Below are 18277 nucleotides of genomic sequence, written 5' to 3' on the forward strand. Positions count from 1 at the left end.
AAGTTTTACTTCTGTTAGAAAGGATTCCGGAATGATAATTGGGAGGGATTGAAACAAAAACAGGAATCTTGGTAATATGTTCATTTTTATGGTGGTGAATCCAGAATGATGATTGGGAGGGATTCAAACAAAAACAGGAATCTTGGTAATATGTTCATTTTTATGGTGGTGAAACGAGCGGCCCATGACATGGGCAATGTGAGCCATCTCTTAATGTCTTTTTGGATAGTATTCCACAGGGACGTGTAGTTGGCTTCAAAGAGGTCTCAGAGGGAGACTGTAATGTTTACCCCCAAGTACCTCACTGAGGCCGTTTGTACCTGAAAGTTCCAATTCGTGTGTAAGAGTGTCAGTAGTTCGTCATTCTTTTTTAAAGGGACAGCTATTGTTTTTTTTGGAGGTTGGCCCGAAAACCTGATAGGGCGCCATAGTGTGCTAATTCTTGTAGGAATGCGGGGACAGAATCTACTGGTTGGGTGAGATACAAAAAGATGTCGTCAGCAAACATGGCTAACTTGTATTCTTTTCCCCCTCGACGGATACCTTTGATCATAGGATTGGACCTGATGGCTTGGGCGAAGGGCTCTACTACTAGCGCATAAATGAGGGGAGAGAGCGGGCAACCCTGCCTCTTGCCTCGCATGAGGTCAAAGAGACTGGAGGAAACTCCGTTTATTGAGACTTTAGCTTGGGCCGATTTATATAGGGCCTCTGCTCCTTGTATCCATGTGGCTCCCAGTCACGCCCATTTCAATAGAGCACTTAAAAAAGGCCATTCTACGTGGTCAAATGCCTTTTCGGCATCAACAGAAAGCAGATGAGGGTCATTCCCCGCCTCTCAGAGTGTAGCCATGAGGTCAAGGGTTTTTCTAATATTATCCGCCCCTTGCCTTCCTCTCACATATCCCACTTGATCTGAGTGGACCTGCTGGGGGAGGACCAAAGCAAGGCGTGAGGCCAGGATACTTGAGTAGATCTTAGCATCCACATTTATTAGGGAGATTGGGAAGTATGAGGCACATTCCGAAGAGTCTTTACCTTCCTTGGGGATTACGATGATTATAGATTCCGTAAAGGACTTGGGGACATGTCCCGATTCTAGAATTGAGTTGAATAATTTAGCTAGGAAGGGGGAAAGCGTGGTGGAGGTTATTTTGTAGAAAGCTGGTGTGTATCCGTCTTACCCTGGTGCCGAGCTTGCCTTCAGGGCAGCAATGGCTCCCTGCACTTCTTTTGCGGTAATAGGGGCATTCAGTATGGTCAGGTGGTCAAAAGGTATTGGTGGGTGGGGGAGGGTGGCTAGATAATCTTCGATGGGGGGGGGGCTACTATCTTCTGCCGTATACAGCTTTGCATAGTATCTTGAGAAGCGGTCAACGATGTCTTGTGGATTCGTGAAGGAAGAGCCTGATTCGTCGTTAATTTTGAAAACCGCTCTATCTGCACTTTGCTTTTGGAGTCTGTTAGCTAACATCGTGTGGGCCTTACCTCCCTTTTCAATTTTTTTTTGCTTAAAATATCTGAGCTGCGTGAGGGCTTTCCCGTTCCATATATCTCTTAATTCTTCCCTCATTTTTCTAACTCTCATAATCGCCTCTTCATCACTGGTGGGATGTTCACGTAGGGTTCGCTCCAACACAGCAATGTCTGCCCTTAGCTCTTTCTCTCTCAACAATCTAAGTCTCTTTTTAGCTGCTCCCTCTGATATTAAGAGCCCTCTTATTGTGGCCTTCCCCGCTTCCCAGATCGTATTAAGAGGCATGCCACCTTTGTCATTTGTTTCAAAATAATCTATGATGGCTTCAGACAAGGTTTCTTTAAATATTTGGTCTCTGCACAAAAAGTTGTTACAACGCCACCTTTGATCAGGGGTGGGAAGGGGGCCCAGGTCTAAATCTAGAGTGCACAACTCGTGGTCCGACCAAGCTACCACTTGGATGGTAGTACCCAGAATGTCACCTTCACTTTCTGCTCCTTACAAGAGGTAATCCATCCTGGAGAATGTATGGTGGGGGCGAAAAAAAGGTGTAAGATTTCCCCTCTGGGTGTGTTGTGCGCCAAGTGTTTTAGGTGGTGTTCCCTTAATCGGCTAAGAAATATGTCACCTTGGAGATTGCTTGGGGGTGGAGTGCTCTGTTGCAGCGGATGTCATTCTCTTTCACGGTCCACTACGACATTAAAATCTCCGCCGCAAACCAGGGTGTCCCTCTCTCCAGTTTTATAAAAAAGTCAAACAAGGATTCAAAGAAGTTGGATTGTCCCTGGTTGGGTGCGTAGGCTGAGCAGAGTGTTATGGAACGGGTTCTCAATTTGTCCTTGAGTGCAACATATCTCCCCTGTATGTCTTTGTATACATGTTCTATCTGAAGTCCCAAGGACTTTCTCAACAGTATGCCCACCCCGCCTTTCTTATGGGGGCATGATGCCCAAATCGCTTCACCAATTCCTTTCCCCAGAATTTACCTTTCTGCGCCACTGGTGTATTTTGATTCTTGTACAAAAAGAACATAAAGTTTAGATTGGTTGAACTGTCGCGCCAACATTGACCTTTTCTGTGGTGAGTTTAAGCCTTTCACGTTAAGGGAACCAAAGACTATGCTTTCAGGGCGGGCCATGCCCCTTGTGTGAAGTTATATTTAGCTCCTCCTTGCCTTGCCAGTCACCCAATTTTTTTACCCCTCCACCTTACAGTGAAGTGGTAATCAGTCGCAATGCTGAGGGAGGTGTGCGCAATGTTTTAATGTGGTTTAGTCCTGTTGTCTTGAACGTGTGAGCGGTTCCCCCTTCCCTTTCCCTCCCAACGAGAAGCTAGCGAGAGCATTCTCCTATGGGAAAGTAAAAAACAAGAAGGAAAAATAACAAAGTACGAGACATCCTTAATCAAGAAGGGCCACTGTGGGTGGACCCCTCTCCGGGCCTTGACCTGTGACTTAACGTTAGTGCAAGGAAGAAAAACCATCTTCACCTGAACAAGGAACATTGTGTTACAAACATATATAACTTTCTGCAGCGCTTATAACATTCTATTAGACCCTCGTTGGCTTGTCGCCTTAGATAGAAGATTTTACACAGTGTGGTTTGGGTATGAATAAATCTCAACTGATGCTCTCGGTATGAGTGTGCTAGATGAATTCCTTGGGGAGTATTCAAACATTTGTATTTCCATTTCTGCTGTTATCGCCTCCGTCTCGGCGGTTTGTTAGCTGACTCCCTATGGGGGCCCGAGGGTTCTCTCCGACTGTCCGTATCTGAATTTGCTGCTTGGCTTTGGAGGTGACGACGGGCCTGCTCAGCTTCCTCCACAGAGGTAATCCTGAATTCTTCTCCATTGTACTAAAATGTGAGGGAGAAGGGGTGACCCCATCGATAACGTACTCCCTTCTCTTGTAGCCAACTTGTTAGGGGGCGACATCCTCTTCTTTTCGCTTATGTCATTGCTGATAGATCTTGATAGAGTCGGATATGTGATCCCTGAAATTCTATTGTCTTTGACTCTCGCTTTCTGCAGAATGCCTTGTCTCTGGGCATAATAGTGGCATTTGGCGAGAACTGAGCGGGCTCCTTTCGGTGGGCCCCCTGCCCTGTCCACTCTGTCGAATTCAAGCACAGGAGGTGCTGTGTCGTCGTAGAGGGTCGAGATTAGAGCTTTTACCTTGCTTTCCAGGCTGGAGGATGTTTCCCCACGTTCTTCTTCCAGACCTATTATGCGAATATTAGATTGCTGCGCTCGATTTTCCAAATCATCGAGCTTGGATTCCATGTCCCGCTCCTTTTGTTCTAAATCTAGGAGTCTAGCTTCGTACTGCATAGTGGTAACGACTCCCGATTGCTGATTGTTCTCGACCGCCTCTAAACGATCCTCAACTTTTGCCATCTACGTCTGCAGGTCAGAGACCGTTTTTGTGAGGCTATTTTTCATTGATCTAATTTCCCCAAGGAGAAGGTGAATATCTGATTTGGTTGCACTGTCGCAGTCATTGCCTGGAATATCAGAGGAGCTCTGGACTTCTTCTACTTCCATGGTTGTGTTTGTGCAGCTAAACTTCCGCAGAGCGGCTAGGGTATGCGGGTCCAGTTTTGACTTAGGCAAGGTCTGTGAGTTCGACTTGCAGTTTTGGGGACTGGTCGTCAGTGGGCTAGCACTACCTGTGCTCTGTGTTGCAGTACTCGGTCTATAGTGTGGGGGGGGGGGGGGGAGTGCCTCCCGCCACGTGACTTCTGCGTTGGTCACCCTCGCCGCGAGAATCTGGCAGTGATGCAGCTTTCTTGCCCCCTCGCTACCGTTCCTTTGCGATGTTTAGAAGAGGGCCAGTATATAGCTGTTATTATGGGCTCCGGTTCTACACTTCGCTTTAGAATCGCAGAGCTTTTCTTGCAGTCGGCAGGTGTAGATACTAGGCAGAATAGTGGCCTTTTTTGTGTCATTCCCGTAAAGGCACCACACTTTACGGGAATGTCAAAAGGTTCACAGTTCAATATGCCATATAGAAGTGGGGCTTTGTAGTGGTGGCGACGCTGCCACGTCCTTTTACTTGCCCCCTTGTGTGTTCCGACTTAAAGTATCTGCCAGTCCTTGGGTGTCTGGGTTGGGGTGAAGCTTGATTTCCTGGGTCACGACTCTAACTAGGAGGGTGCAGTTTCTCCATTCCCTGGAGGGGGGGGGCTGCTAAAATGTTTTGTGCAGCGTGTCGCGTTTAGCACTATTGTGGCATGAGGGAATTTGAAGTGAGATGCGTGCTGCTTAATATTTGGTTGGTGCTTTAATACAATCTGGGTGCAGCGTGTGAAGTCGTGCTTCCTATACCTGGGACCGTTGAGAAGTTGGGCCCCTGCCTCGAGTATGATTGTGTGCGAGAGTTTTTTGAAGCAGGGCCTCCCATTCTTCTACGATATAGCATCCCTATGGGGTTGGGCCACCAGCCGGGTCGAAATGACGAGGGATTTGGGTCTCTCCGCGGGGGGGGGGGGGGGGGAGATGCCTGGCTGGACGCCACCGGCACTCCACGCTGCGGACACTCCGAGGTACCAGAGTCCCCTGTGCAGTCACAGCCCCTGCGCGGGGGGGGGGCCTTGCAGGCACTCTACACTGTGCGGAGCACCAGCAACCAACTTACTTGCAACAGAAAGGCCTCCGCGGTGCCGAGGGTTCTCCTCCTCTAGCGCTTCACGCGTCTATTATCTGCTCTTGTCATTTGGGCGGTGGCACTCGCTTAGTGTAACCGCAGCGGGGGACCATTAAGTCAGACCAAACTTCCGCAAGGTGCTTCTTATGTGCGACAGCACCTCCCCACCACAGAGCTTCTTATTGTCCGTTTTTTATTTATGCATTTTCTTCCATTTCTTCTTTTTCTTCCCCTTTTCCTTCAGTGGCGCACTGCGAATGTCGCGGGTGCCATTTTCTCCCAACGTACTTCAGATGAGGCGTCGAGAGGGGCGGGGGTAGAGTGAAGAAGTAGGTTTCGGGTGTTGTTACTGCTATGTTTCGGGAGCGGATTACTTTGTAGCTGCACATACGGTTCCTCTTGGTGACCGTTCCTTTTTTCGGGTGGTTTTCTCACCCCACACGGGTGTTAACATCGGTCTCTTTCAGGCCCGGAGAGGAAAATGGTGGTTCAGGCAACCATCACGTCTGCGCCCCCTGCAGAGGTCATTTTAGCCACTTTGAAGTCAAGTCTAGTCTGTTTGACTTGACTCCCTTTAGCAGTCTTGCCATCATTCATGGCTGGGGTGATAGTACAAAATCTTCTTCCTTGTAGCAGGGTATGGTATATTGTTTATTTATAAAACGTGTAGACGCTAAACGAGTGCTTCAAAGCGCTCCAAGACGGGAGATGGGGGGACGGGGGGAGATAACGTGGGATACAATAATTCATAAGGCCATGGAGAATTCTGAATGATGTACAATAATAATAAGTATACTAGGCCTGACAATATTTCTGCTAATTCAAGTGTGTAATCCGATAATGGGGAGGAAAGCAGGGAGGGAGAGAAGAAGGGGGTTATATGGAAAACAAACTGACAGTAGTGCAAGTGCATGACAAGTAGTGGGGTAGGAAGGAAGAGGGGGAGAGAGCTGGAGGCACGTAACAACTCAACAGCCATACTAGAGAACATTTCTTGCTAGAATGAGCACAAGTAGACATTTGCATAAGGTGAGTGGATCAGGGGCCCGGAAGGGGAATGGTTACGTTGGATGAGCTTTTTATAATGTGCCACTAACACAAGTGTTTCAGGTGCACAATGCTAGGGGGGGACAAGGGGAGATAAAGGGGCAGACAGACAACAAACTTATTGGGTTGGGCTCATTCATTTGTATAAGTGCGCACCTCACAGACAGGAAATGCAAGGGATGGGGGAAAGGGATAAGTGTGCCTAGTCCAGGCGGGCCGGGTTAAGTGCAGAGGGTTAAAACCTTAGAAAGTGTGTAGTACAGCAGGTAGTGCAGTGTCCCGGAGGCGAGTGCAGGCAACTGGTATGGGTGCCTGGGACCTGTAAGATTCTGAGGTGATCCAGGAAACCAGTCAGCTAGCTTCTGCAGCAGGAGATGGTAGCCGGTAGGGAACGGAGGTTAGCAAGGGAGAGGTAGAGAGCAGGCAGAGGAAAAGAGGAAGGTCTTGAGGATTTTCTGGAATTCAAGGAGATCTGGCACAAGGCAGGGAGACTGTTCCAGAAGGTGGCTCCTGCAGAGGATAAGGATCTACCAGAAGGTGGCCCCTGCAGAGGATAAGGATCTACCCCCAAGTTGCTGTTTGGAAAAACGTGTCTCACTCGGAGAGTTGGAGGACGACAAGCGGAGACCTCTAGAGGGAGTGTATTTGTGAAGAGTGTGTTGTAAGTAGTGCAGTCCTAGGCCCCTGAAAGCCTTGGGAACAATGCAGAGGGTCTTGTAATTGATCCTTGCAGCCACAGGGAGCCAGTGGAGGGATTTTGTTGCTGGAGAGATGCGGTCCCTGGGCTTGAGGCCAAGGATAAGTCTTGCAGTTCTGTTCTGAATGTGTTGTAAAGGTCACATTGTAGAAGTAGGAAGATTGAGAAAGAGACTGTTACAGTAGACGAGTCTAGAGAGAACCAGAGCTCTGGAGACAGTGAGTCTCTGGGGGAAAGTGAGAAAAGATAAGATACCTGCAGCTGGTAGTGAGATTTCCTGGATATGTCTGAGATGTGTGAGGAGAAGGAACGAGTGGAATCGAAAATGACCCCCAGATTCTTTACCTCACTGGTGGGTGTGGGGGCACAGGGCCAAGGGAGGCCGACCAGAGTGCGAGCCGGAACACGGGAGCTGGGGTCCCAATGAGAACAATGTCTTTCTGGCATTAAGGCAGAGGTAGTTGGCTGCACACCAGGACTGAATAGCAGACAGATAGTCATGAATGAGAGAGGAAGAAGCGGCAGAGGGTAGCTTGAAGGAGAGCAGAGCATCCCCATAACACTGAAAGCTGGAAGTGAAGAAAAGAGATGCTGTGGGCCAAGGTGGCCATATATAGAAAAACCAGGGGGCTACGTTAGAACCCTGAGGGTCCCTGCAAGTAGAGAGAGTGATAGCAGAGAGAAAGGGCCCGAGTTCCACCTAGGTTGGTCTTTCGGAGAGAAAGGAAGTAAGCTTCACCACAACCTGATCAGTGATGCCCAGGGTATCACAGAGGCGATTGATCAGGGTGTTATGATTTACTGTGTGGAATGCGGAGGAGAGGTCAAGGAGAATGAGGATGGACGGCGAGTTTGTATCAAGATTTGAGAGCAGGTCTTCACGGGTATTCAGGAGAGCAGTTTCCGTGCCACTGGATGCTCTGAAGCCAGACTGATTATCATGGGGACAACCAACAGATTCAGTGTGGGGGCAGTAAGCTGAGAGATAGCCAACTTCTCCCGTAGTTTGCCCAGGAAAGAAGTGATGGAAATCGGGCGATAGTGTGCTGGGATGCAAGGGTATGCAGAAGGTTCTATGAGTAGTGGGTGCACCAGAGAGTGTTTGAGAGAGGAGGGGAACTCTCCAGAGGTGAAGGAGGTTGCAGAGGTCTGCGTCAATGTTGTCCTTGATAGTTTTGGAATGGTGTGGATCCACCTCTTTGGAAGAGGCTTTCATAGACCAGACTTGCCTAGTGACCTCCTCAGGCGTGGGAAAAAGCAGGAAAGGGAATAGGGGGAAGAGTGAGGGAGGATGAAGGGGGCTCGGAGGATGTTGGTGCATGGGCGGGTGAACGAGTGAGAGGTTTTGTTGGTGAAATGTGCTGCCAATGACGAGCAAATGGTTTGGGTGGGTGCAGTGGCAGATGAGGCTGCTGAAGGGTTAGCCAATTCCTTGCAGACTTTGAAATGTTTGGCTGCGTTAGATGCCGCAAAGATGCGGGCGTGAATATGGACTCTTTTCTTGGACTGGACGCAGAGTCGATATTGCTTTTGAAGAAGATAGGCCAGTCTGCCAGAGGGTGAACCTGATGCCACCCATTTCCGTTCTCATGCTCTATCCTTGTGTTTGAGGGCAGCCAGACGAGTCGTACCAGGAATTGCACTTTTTGGGACACTTCATACGCACCCTAATGACAGTGGCAAGGATTTCAAGAGTGTTGGAGATGGAGAGATGAAAGTTAGAGTGGGCTGTGTCAGGGTGGGAGTCAGCCGCAAGAGTATGCGGCGGAGAGTAGGAGGAAGCAAATGTAGCCACTGTCACTATTTTCATGGGTCCGGTGGCTTTGAAGACAGGAGGCTGTGTGGGGCGTGCCAATGCCAGAGGAGACGATAGCTTAAGGTGGGAAGAGAGAAGAATGATCGGTCCAGGAGAGTGCTGTAGTAAGAGGGGGTAGAGAGAGGGATGTTGGTGGAGATGAGCTCAACCAAGGTGTGGCCTGCGGTGTGAGTCAGCCCAGACGATAGAATGGGATGTGGGGGGTAGAGGGTGAGAGAGGAGAGAAGGGACAAAGAAGATGTTGGTAAGAGTTTCTCTGGAGGAAGCACTGACATAGGTGTTAGCTATAGGTGGGCCGTGGGTGGAGGGGGGTTCTTCATGCCAGATTTAGTGAGCGGTGTAGGATAGGAGATGGAGAAGCAGTTGGAGAAGATAGGGGAGATGGAAAGTGCCATAGGGGGAACAAGGTGGTACACTTAAACTGGCAGGAACCGGGGGATGTGACAGGGATGGAGTGGGCACACAAGGACACAGAGGGATGGGAAGAGGACAAAGAGGGATGCAGGGGGTTGGGCGGGAAGACAACTAGAACAGAGGGCAAGTGAGTACCAGGCAGCTTATATATGTGTACACCGCTAAATTAGATTTTAGGCTAAAGCAGAAAAAACAATGCAGGATGTGCACACAGCTAAATTCGATTTTTAGCAAGAGGTATTGTGTCAGAAGTACAGATAAGTAGTGGGGTGTGGAGCACTTAAGGTAGTGGTGGTAGAGTATATGCGCATAGGGCTGTGGAGGCTGACCTTCAGAGAGGTAAAAGATTGTCAGGCGTGGCAAAGGCAAGTGTCTGGAAGGTTTCTACAGGCTGTAGTTCAGTATTCACATCTGTGTCGTCCCAAGGTATTCAGTGGATCTGGGAGGCATGGTTGTGTTGCCCAGCCTCAATAATTCATATTTGTTGAGAGGTAGGGACCCTTAGACCCAGATAGGAGCAGACATGGCCTTAGATGCAGGCCTTTGATCTGAAGGGCCGGCTCCTGCCTCCCGGTTCCACAGATTGGCTATGTGTGAGAAGCCAGCCAATTGGGGGGTGAGGGGAGCAGGCTCAGGCATCAGGATGCATTCAGAGGGGGACTAAAAGTGCTGCCATCTTGAGGAGGCCAACAATAGCAGAGAATTACGGCAAAAGGGTTGATTTAAGAGCCCTTTAACGTGTTCAATTTGCATCAAATGTATAAAAAGGATTTGGTTTCATGCACACAAATCTCACACATTCTTGCTAGCTTTTGTTGATTTTCCTTTCTTTCCTGAAAAATATTTTTTTAGTTGCATGTCACGGCAAGCAACAAGGGATTTTCTCAGATAAAATGCAGTTTGATGATCAGCGCCATGCGTGGTGATCATGGAGCCAGCATCATGGGAGGCATACTTGAGGGCAGGGCTGCCGGAGCGCAGACGTCGGCTGTTTCGACGAGTCTGGATGAAACGAGAAGGACTCACAAGCCTCAATGCAGGCCTTTGATCTAAAGGGCTGGATCCTGCCTCCCGGTTCCACAGATTGGCTGATGTACGAGAAGCCAGAAAATGGAGGGGGAGCAGGCTCAGGCCACAGGATGCATCCAGAGGGGAAATAAGAGCGGCCACCTTGAGGCCAACAAGGAGGCACCTACAAGTGAAGTAGTCCATGCAGGTCTCTGCTACAGTAGAGTTCCAGCGATTTGGAAAATTACCCAATGAGATCTTCTCAGCCTCCATAGACCTTGAAGGTGCTCCAGTATCAGTCTTAACTTCTCCCCTTTATTAGATTGCACTTCCATTATTTTGTTTGTAATATTAGACTTGCTTTCAGTCTGGAATGATATTCTCTGACCTCGCCCCCTCAGCCAGGATTTTGAGTGAGGTCTTGCTGCTTCATAGTCTCTGCTGTCCACTGAGACAGTCTTCTTTCAGTGTCCAGTTCAGGATAAACCTGGGTGTCTCAAGCGCTCCACTGGTCCCCACTGCCTACACTGTCAGGTTTTGTCAGGCTCTACCTGTCCTATGCAGGTCATGGCATGGACACGACTCGCTATTAGCGCAGCTTCTGAACTTCACCATGTCCTCCATGGCCTTGCCACCAAGACACTGCTACATCCTTCCAGTGCAATCAATGCCTCCTAAAGCAGCTTCTCATCGCTGTCACTAATGCTGCAGAGCAGCCTAGAGCTCCATTTTGGAAGGGTGTACTGGGACTTGTTGCACAAGCACACCGCTCAATATAATTGCACCCGGATCTAATAAATGTATTGGAGGCCAACTCTACAGCAGCTGAGCCTACCTCCACCTGCTACGGGAGACATAAAGCTCGCAGGATCCGCTGTTTCAAAAGGATCCGGCCTATTTTGGTCCATGAAGGACACCTTAAGAACTGCCATCCTCCGTGATGGTTTGCCGCATCTCCCAAGGCAAAGGGTAGTTTATGCTGTTTTATTTTTCTTTACAGTGTGATCGAAAGCATTTTCTATTCAAAGGAATATCCATTTGAGCCTAGGCTATTGAGTTGTGTTTGTTTTTGTTTTATTAACATTTATATAGCGCTCAGCAGTCCGGGTACGTCGTGGCACTTGTTACAGGTACAGTCTTAGTTACAGAGTCATCAGCAATAAATATACAGGGTACAATAGTTGTTGTTTACATTTATATTTCTGGTTCTATACAGTATGCATATACATTTCCGGCTATATTACAATATGCATGTCATGGTGGGAGAGGAGGTTGTGGTACTAATTGAGGAGTGTGGATTTGAGGTTGTTACGGAAGGCCGAGATGGAAGTTTCAGCTCTGAGGGTGAATGGGAGAGAGTTCCAGAGTTGTGGTGCGATGTACGAGAAGCCTAGGCCTCCAGTAGTGGTTCTCTTGATGCGAGGAGTGTGTAGCTGGTTGGTGTACTGAGATCTAGTCGGTCGGAAGTGGTTCTAGATATTGCTTCAGATGGGTAAGTGGGAGCAGTGTTGTAGATGCATCTGTGTGAGATAGTGAGGATTTTCAGCGTGATTCGATCTTTGACCTGAAGCCATCGTGCTGAGCGTCTGGCAAGGGATATATGGTCCCTTCTGGGGATGCTCAAGGCGGCTCTGAGGGCGTTATTTTGGGTGATTTGTAGTCTGTTGATGTTTTAGCTGAGGTGCCGGCTAGGAGGGCATTACAGTAATCGAGTTTAGCGCCTATGGTTGCTTTTGCTATGGCCACTCGGTTGGGGGCGCAGAGGTAAGGTTTGATGGCATTGATGAGTTTGGTGCTGAATGCTGATGCAGATGCTATGGCGCTGACTTGTTTGTTCATTGAGAGGTTGGCTTCAATGTGAACCCCTAAGGTATTGACGGATGGTGATACCAGTATGGTTGAGTTGTCTATGTTGAAGTTGGTGTATTGGGGGCTTAACTTCGTTATAGTGTTTTTTAGTCCAAGAATGACAATTTCAGTCTTGTCTCCATTGAGACACAGGCCGTTGATGGCCATCCAGGCTTGGATTGTGGCATAGATGTTGTTGAGGGTGGAGGCGTCTTTGTGGTAGAGTCCAGTTAGGGGTATGAGTACTTGCGTATTGTCTGCGTAGTTGGTGTATGCCACACCGATGGTGTCCAGTAGGTCGAAAAGGGGTTTCGTGAAGAGGTTATAGAGGGTAGGGGCTGTGCATGATCCTTGGGGGACACCGCAGTTTATCGTGGTGGGGTCTGCATTTGCTGTGTCGGAGTAGACCTTCATGGCCCTTCCTTCGAGGAAGGAGGTGATCCATGAGGCTGCTTGTTTGGAGAAATGGGCTGCTTGAGTGAGGTGTTTGGTAAGTGTTTGGTGATCAACCAGATCAAAAGCCGCTGATAGGTCGAGAAGGAGGAGCAGGGCCGGTTTGCCTTTGTCCAGGATTTGTGTGATTTGGTTTATTAGGTCTAGTAAGACAGATTCTGTTCCATGGCCGGCTCGGAAGCCAGATTGCCTTTTACCTAATATGAAGTTGGCTTCTATGTATGATTGGATCTGGTTGTGAGCTGCTTTGTCAAGAATTTTCAGGAGGAATGGGACTGTCGTTATCGGTCTATAGTTGTTCAGTTGTGCTGGATCAAGTGTAGCTTTTTTTTTAAAGTGGCCGCACACAGGCTTCCTTGAGATTGCTTGGGACAGTTCCTGTTTGGAATGATGCGTTAATGACGGTGGTGATCAGGGGAGCTAGGTCATTGGCGCATTCCTTGATGATTTGAGGAGGGCAGATGTCTGTTTGCATAGAGATGGTATGAACTTTTTTATAAGGTTAAGGACCTCATGTTCAGTGACATTTCTGAAAGTGAATTGCTCGTGGGTGACGTTGCATTTGTCAAGTGTGGGGTGCTTGGTTACTGGGTTAGGGAGGGCCTTGCAGTGGTTTTGTATTTTGTTCTGGAGGAGTATTTTGTTGAGCCTAGCGGTCTGAATGTTGGCACACCAAGCTTTGTCTTTAATTATCTTGTTAGCGGTGGCCGGGGGTGTGACTAGTTTGTTGAAGATTGTGAATATTCTTTTGATTGGGAATTGGTATTAGTGATCCTGTCATTGAATGAGTGGATTTAGCTGCAAGGGTGGCTTTTTTTTGTATTGGAGGGATAGCTGTTTGAATGAGCTCTTGTTGGGATCGCTGGGATCCGTTTGCCAGTTTTTCAGTGCCTGGCGCTTTTGTGCTCGGAGGGTATGGAGATCTTCTGAGAACCAGGAATTGCAGTGGAATAATTTTTTTGCTTTCTTGTTTTCAAGTGGGCTATGGTATTTATGGCATTTGTGAGGGTGTCATTAAAGATGGCTGAGAGTATATTGGGGTCTGTGGAGAAGGGGGGTGCTAGGCATGGATTTTTGAGGTGGGGTTGTAGATTGTCTGCATTGAGTTTTTTGGAACTTCTTGTTATGGTGGGCGGAGCATAGGTTAGTGTTTTCGGTATAGGGTCTGTGGGGATATGGAATTCAATGCAGGTGTGGTCTGTCCAGGGCAAGGCGGAGTTGGAGATTATATTAGTGGCGCAGTTGTGATCCATGACCCAGTCCAGGGTTCGGCCTTTGGAGTGGGTGGTGGTGAGGACTTTTTGGGAGAATCCTAGGTCTGTAAGTTCTTTAGCAAGAGTTTTGGCGGGTTTGTCCTTTGGATCATTGAAGCCTAAATTAAGGTCTCCTAGTAAGAGGATTTTTGAGGATTTTTTTATGTTGATCGCGAGTCGGTGGGAGAGGTGTTCTTGGAAGTCTGCTGGTAGTCCGGGCGGTCTGTATAGGATGGGGATGTTGATAAGGTTATTAGGGGAGAGTGAGAGCTTGGCTGATAGGATGTCAGCAGTTCCACTCCATGAACTGTGATCTGCTAGTCTAATAGACAGTGCTTCTTTGTGGATAAGGGCGACACCTCCTTATTAGACCTGTCCTGCCTGAGGATGGTGTATCCAGTGGGCAGGGCAAGTGTGATGGCTGGGCAGGAAGCCTCATTGAGCCAGGTTTCAGTGATGCATAGTAGGTCCAGATTCTGTGCAACTAGTAAATAATTTATCTCTAGAGCGTGTGCTGTTAGGGAGCGTACGTTCAGTAGAGCGCATTTGAGTGGGGGGGTGTTGTGTGCTTTTGATTTTTTGGTTTAAGCTACTATGTGGACGGGTGTGCTTGTTTCGATGATTGGGGGTGAGGGTCTTAGTCGGAGGTAGTGTGGATGCATGTAGGAGTGGTGGATGGAAAGGGGCAGTGCAACTGTTAGCAGTAGGGTGGAGTGGCGGAGTGGTGCGGGCACCTAGTCTGGTATTTCTGGTTGTGATAGGTGTGGGTGAGCAGAGAAGTAGCATGGGACGTGAGCGGTGTCTGAGGTTACAGAGTCTGGTATAAAGGCTGTGTGGTTGGGCCTTAGTGAGATGTACGTCCGATATTAGTGCTGGTGAGTTGGGTGTCTGGCATTGATGGAGGAGTGGTGAGTGTGTGTGGGGAGTGATGGGGCTGAGAAGTTGGCTGAGCGAAGTGTTGCAGGGAGAGTGTAAGGATGTCTGCGTAAGCTGGGGTGGGGTGGTGTTCTAATGGGCATTGTGCTTGTGGCTGTGATGGCAGTGTGTAGGAAGGGTATCAGTGCCGTACTATACAGTGGCTAGGAAATTTTTATAGACTGTGCAGTGGGGGGCAAGGGCTAGACTTGTTGATCTGAGCAGTGCAGGCAATACCTGGTATTGAATCTCATTGGCAGTGCAGGCAATACCTGGTATTGAATCTCAATGGCAGTACAGGCAATGACTAAAAACGAATCTCAATCGCAGTACAGGCAATGACTAAGTACAAATCTCAATGGTTCATATGTCTCTTTTGCTTTTGTCTCTGTGTAGCACCAAACAAAGGTTGCTTTATACCTCTTCGGTTCATGTCCGGGCAAGGAGGAGTAAGGTCTTCTATATGTCCTATTCTATTTTCTCCTTAAGCAAGACAAAGTATGAGTGAGCCTTGAACCTCTTCACTTGGTAAGATAGTTTCCCATTGGCACATTGAAAGTTCTAAAACCATTCCCATTCTTCGAATACCGCTACCTTTCTTGTGTTGCTAGCTTCAGGAAGGAAATTGCTCTGCAGCCATGGGCTAAAATACCTATTTATAGAAAATGTAAACGTCTGACTATATACAGCTCCTCACACATTTTTTCAATTTAGATAAGAACATTTCTAAAAGTTTCAATATATGCAAAATTATTCTTGTTCACCCAAACGAATATTGCTTTTTTACTCATGGGATCCTTCTGCACAAAATTAAATTCTCTTATTGTCCCACTTTCTTCACACATCAAAATTTGCGAATATCGATATCCCACTTCTTCATCCAAGTTCTTTACTTGGTAACCTTTTTGTATTTTTACATGTCCCAGAGTCATCACTCTTTTCACAGCCCTTTTACAATGGACCATACAGTGAGAATAAAAATGACAGCATCTGTATTTTTGTTCATTGGTCTTCCTCCGTTGTTTCCTAAAACATGAAATACTAGATTAGATTATGCTGCTCCCAAAGGTTATCCATTCATATTGTCTTATTTTTCCGATCCTGTGCAGAGTTCTTGTTTGTATCAAGAAAACTCCTGAACTTCCTGGCTTAAAGGATTGTCATCTGCAAATCCATGGTTTTCAAATTACTCTTAGTCCAAAATACTCTGAACTCTCCACAAATCCAGGTAATGGGGAATGTGCATAATTGTCAGAAATGCCCACAACGTACAAAGCCAGTCTCAGCAGATCGTCCTTGAATTCATGTTGAGCGCCTTCGAGATAGTAACTACTTATCATATAGCTAAGCATACTTTGACATATTTTTGAGCTTGCAAATTACTTGATTCGGTATGACCGAGTTCGAAATCACTGGGGCCTGAGAGCCTTTTAGCGCCTGGTTATAGCATAGGGAAGCCTGGTTGGCTTGACACCAACCGCTACCAGGAGTTACATTTGGCTCCACTGGCTGACTGGTGCCGTACAAGTATATCTAAGGGACATTTAGACATTCATGCTGTATGTTTGGGAATGTGTATAAATGAGCCTTAGGACACATCTAGAAGACGGTTAAAGCATAATGGGTCATATGTGATGGACACAATTATACTTTGTATCTCTGATGGGAGATAACTTTGTGTCTCACTATAGAATAGCTCCTGGTTCCCCAGAGAGAGCTCCTCCTTACTAAATGATGCCAAATATGGAAGAGCCGCTTTGAGCTCCTGCTAATCAAATACTTATTTTAACTCCTGTATATAGGCTGCATTTAAGTACTCTTTGTGAGTTTAAAGGTTCATTTGTGATGGTGTTGTCGACATCTGAGTGCTGTAAATTCACAGACATTACATAAATGTGGACTGTGTACCAAAGAATTACTTTTGAAAGCTTAAAAATGTGTTTGCGAGTTAGGGTGTGCAAGCATCTGACATATATTGTGGGGCTGCATCATGGGAGGAGGTTGCAGTGGGAATATTGCCTTTTATTGTGAGTGCAGCATTAAAAAGTGTTTAGAAAGGGAATGTTGGCATTTAAAGTATGACTCATTCATTAAAAATAATTTAGTGATTGATATAGCACTTTATACTAGATTATTTCAGTTTCTATGCACTCCAACAATCATTACCATCTTTACCATATTATAAAGCGCTTTGGCGTAAAGCGCTATATAAATTCAATAAACATAAAACATAAACATTATTGCCCACTTGTGGTCATCAATTTATTGACCTCTGGCGAATGAAGGACTGAGTCAGCCCAACCGGGCTGTTGAACCCATTTTGCAAGGCATCGTCCTATTCCAAGGTTCAGCGTACTGTCCTGGAGCTACCCATTACATTTTCTCATTCATTCAACAATCCTCACATTGAATTTCATTATTGAATTTCATTCATCCAACCGTCATACACCCATTCCCCACTCTGCTTTCCCCTTGACAATACCCACGTCTGTCAAAAAGTGTCTGGGTGCATGAACTTAGAAAATGTTTTAACCAATCACTAACCAAAACTCCTGGCTTTGTCAAGCCTGACGTACTACAGCGGCAACATGCTTTGCAACATTATACATTTCAAAATGAGAACCATATTTCCTTTGCTATTTCAGTGGTTTGTTTATTTGACGCACAACATATCTAGGCCAGCAGAATTTCTTTTGGTTGGCATGCAATCTGCTTCAGTTGATACATTTTATTGGAACACCAAAGACAGCCTAGTGCATGCCGTAATGGTAACTTCTTATGTTAATTGGTGTCTTGATGGGTGTTAATATTCCTAGGCATCAAACCTAGTGTTCTTTGTTGAAAGTATAAACTAATTATTTTTCATGTTATGAACCATACCCTTTTTTTTTTTCTTTTCGGGGAGCAGGAACCGGAAGACATAAATCCAGATGAGGAGGTGGAAGATACAGGCGATATCAAAGAAGATGATCTGGGAGCTGTAGAAGAGCAGCGAAGTATTATCCTGCACCTTCTGTCTCAGCTTAAACTTGGTATGGATTTAACAAGAGTAAGTAGCCAGTCAGACTTGCACAATTCATATAGCGAACAGCACAGACTGGGCCATCTCCTGGCACAGATGATTGGCTGTGGTTGAGGGCGTGAAAGAGAAGCTGCCTGCGGATATATAGTTTTATAAAAGGTCATGAGATCTAGGAGTCGAATGGTATGCAGCATTTGGGTCCACTTTATAGAATCAAAGAACCTAAAATGTTTGTTGTCATTGCAGCAAAAGGCATACTGAACTGTGGCAGAGGTGCAGTGGCAAACCTCTGTCTGGCATATGTAGAGAAAAAAATGTAATAACCATTGTGCTATATGTGTATCCAGATAAACCAAAGTGCTTTTATTTGTGAGCAAAAATCGTTTTTGCTTCCCTGAAATGACCTGCACTGCGAGCTGTGAAAGGGCTCTTGCAGGTGCTCGAACGCTGCTTGGAGGAGGAGGGGCTTGCGCTCATCACGTGACCTATCACGTGACCTATCACGTGACTCGTCACAGCTTTAAAGCGCATTGCCATCCGCCTGAGCAGCGTGTATCCTGATAAACCAAAGTTCTTTTATTTGTGAGCAACGATTGTTTTTGCTTCCCTGAACTGACCTGCACTGAGAGCTGTGAAGGGGCTCTTGCAGGTGCTCGAATGCTGCTTGGAGGAGGAGGGACT

General features: G+C 47.0%; 1 protein-coding gene across 1 annotated transcript in view; it reads left to right on the plus strand.

Moving 5' to 3' along the window:
* OSBPL11 (oxysterol binding protein like 11) overlaps nucleotides 1–18277 on the plus strand; it is a 719530-nt gene that overhangs the window by 424821 nt on the left and 276432 nt on the right. Inside the window, exon 8 of the mRNA XM_069616637.1 lies at nucleotides 17483–17623. Coding sequence (XP_069472738.1) covers nucleotides 17483–17623 — 141 coding nt within the window. The remainder of the gene's footprint in view (nucleotides 1–17482; nucleotides 17624–18277) is intronic.

The sequence above is a fragment of the Ambystoma mexicanum genome, chromosome 9 (assembly GCF_040938575.1).
Source record: "Ambystoma mexicanum isolate Mex_15411 chromosome 9, UKY_AmexF1_1, whole genome shotgun sequence".
In the NCBI taxonomy this organism is placed as follows: domain Eukaryota; kingdom Metazoa; phylum Chordata; class Amphibia; order Caudata; family Ambystomatidae; genus Ambystoma; species Ambystoma mexicanum.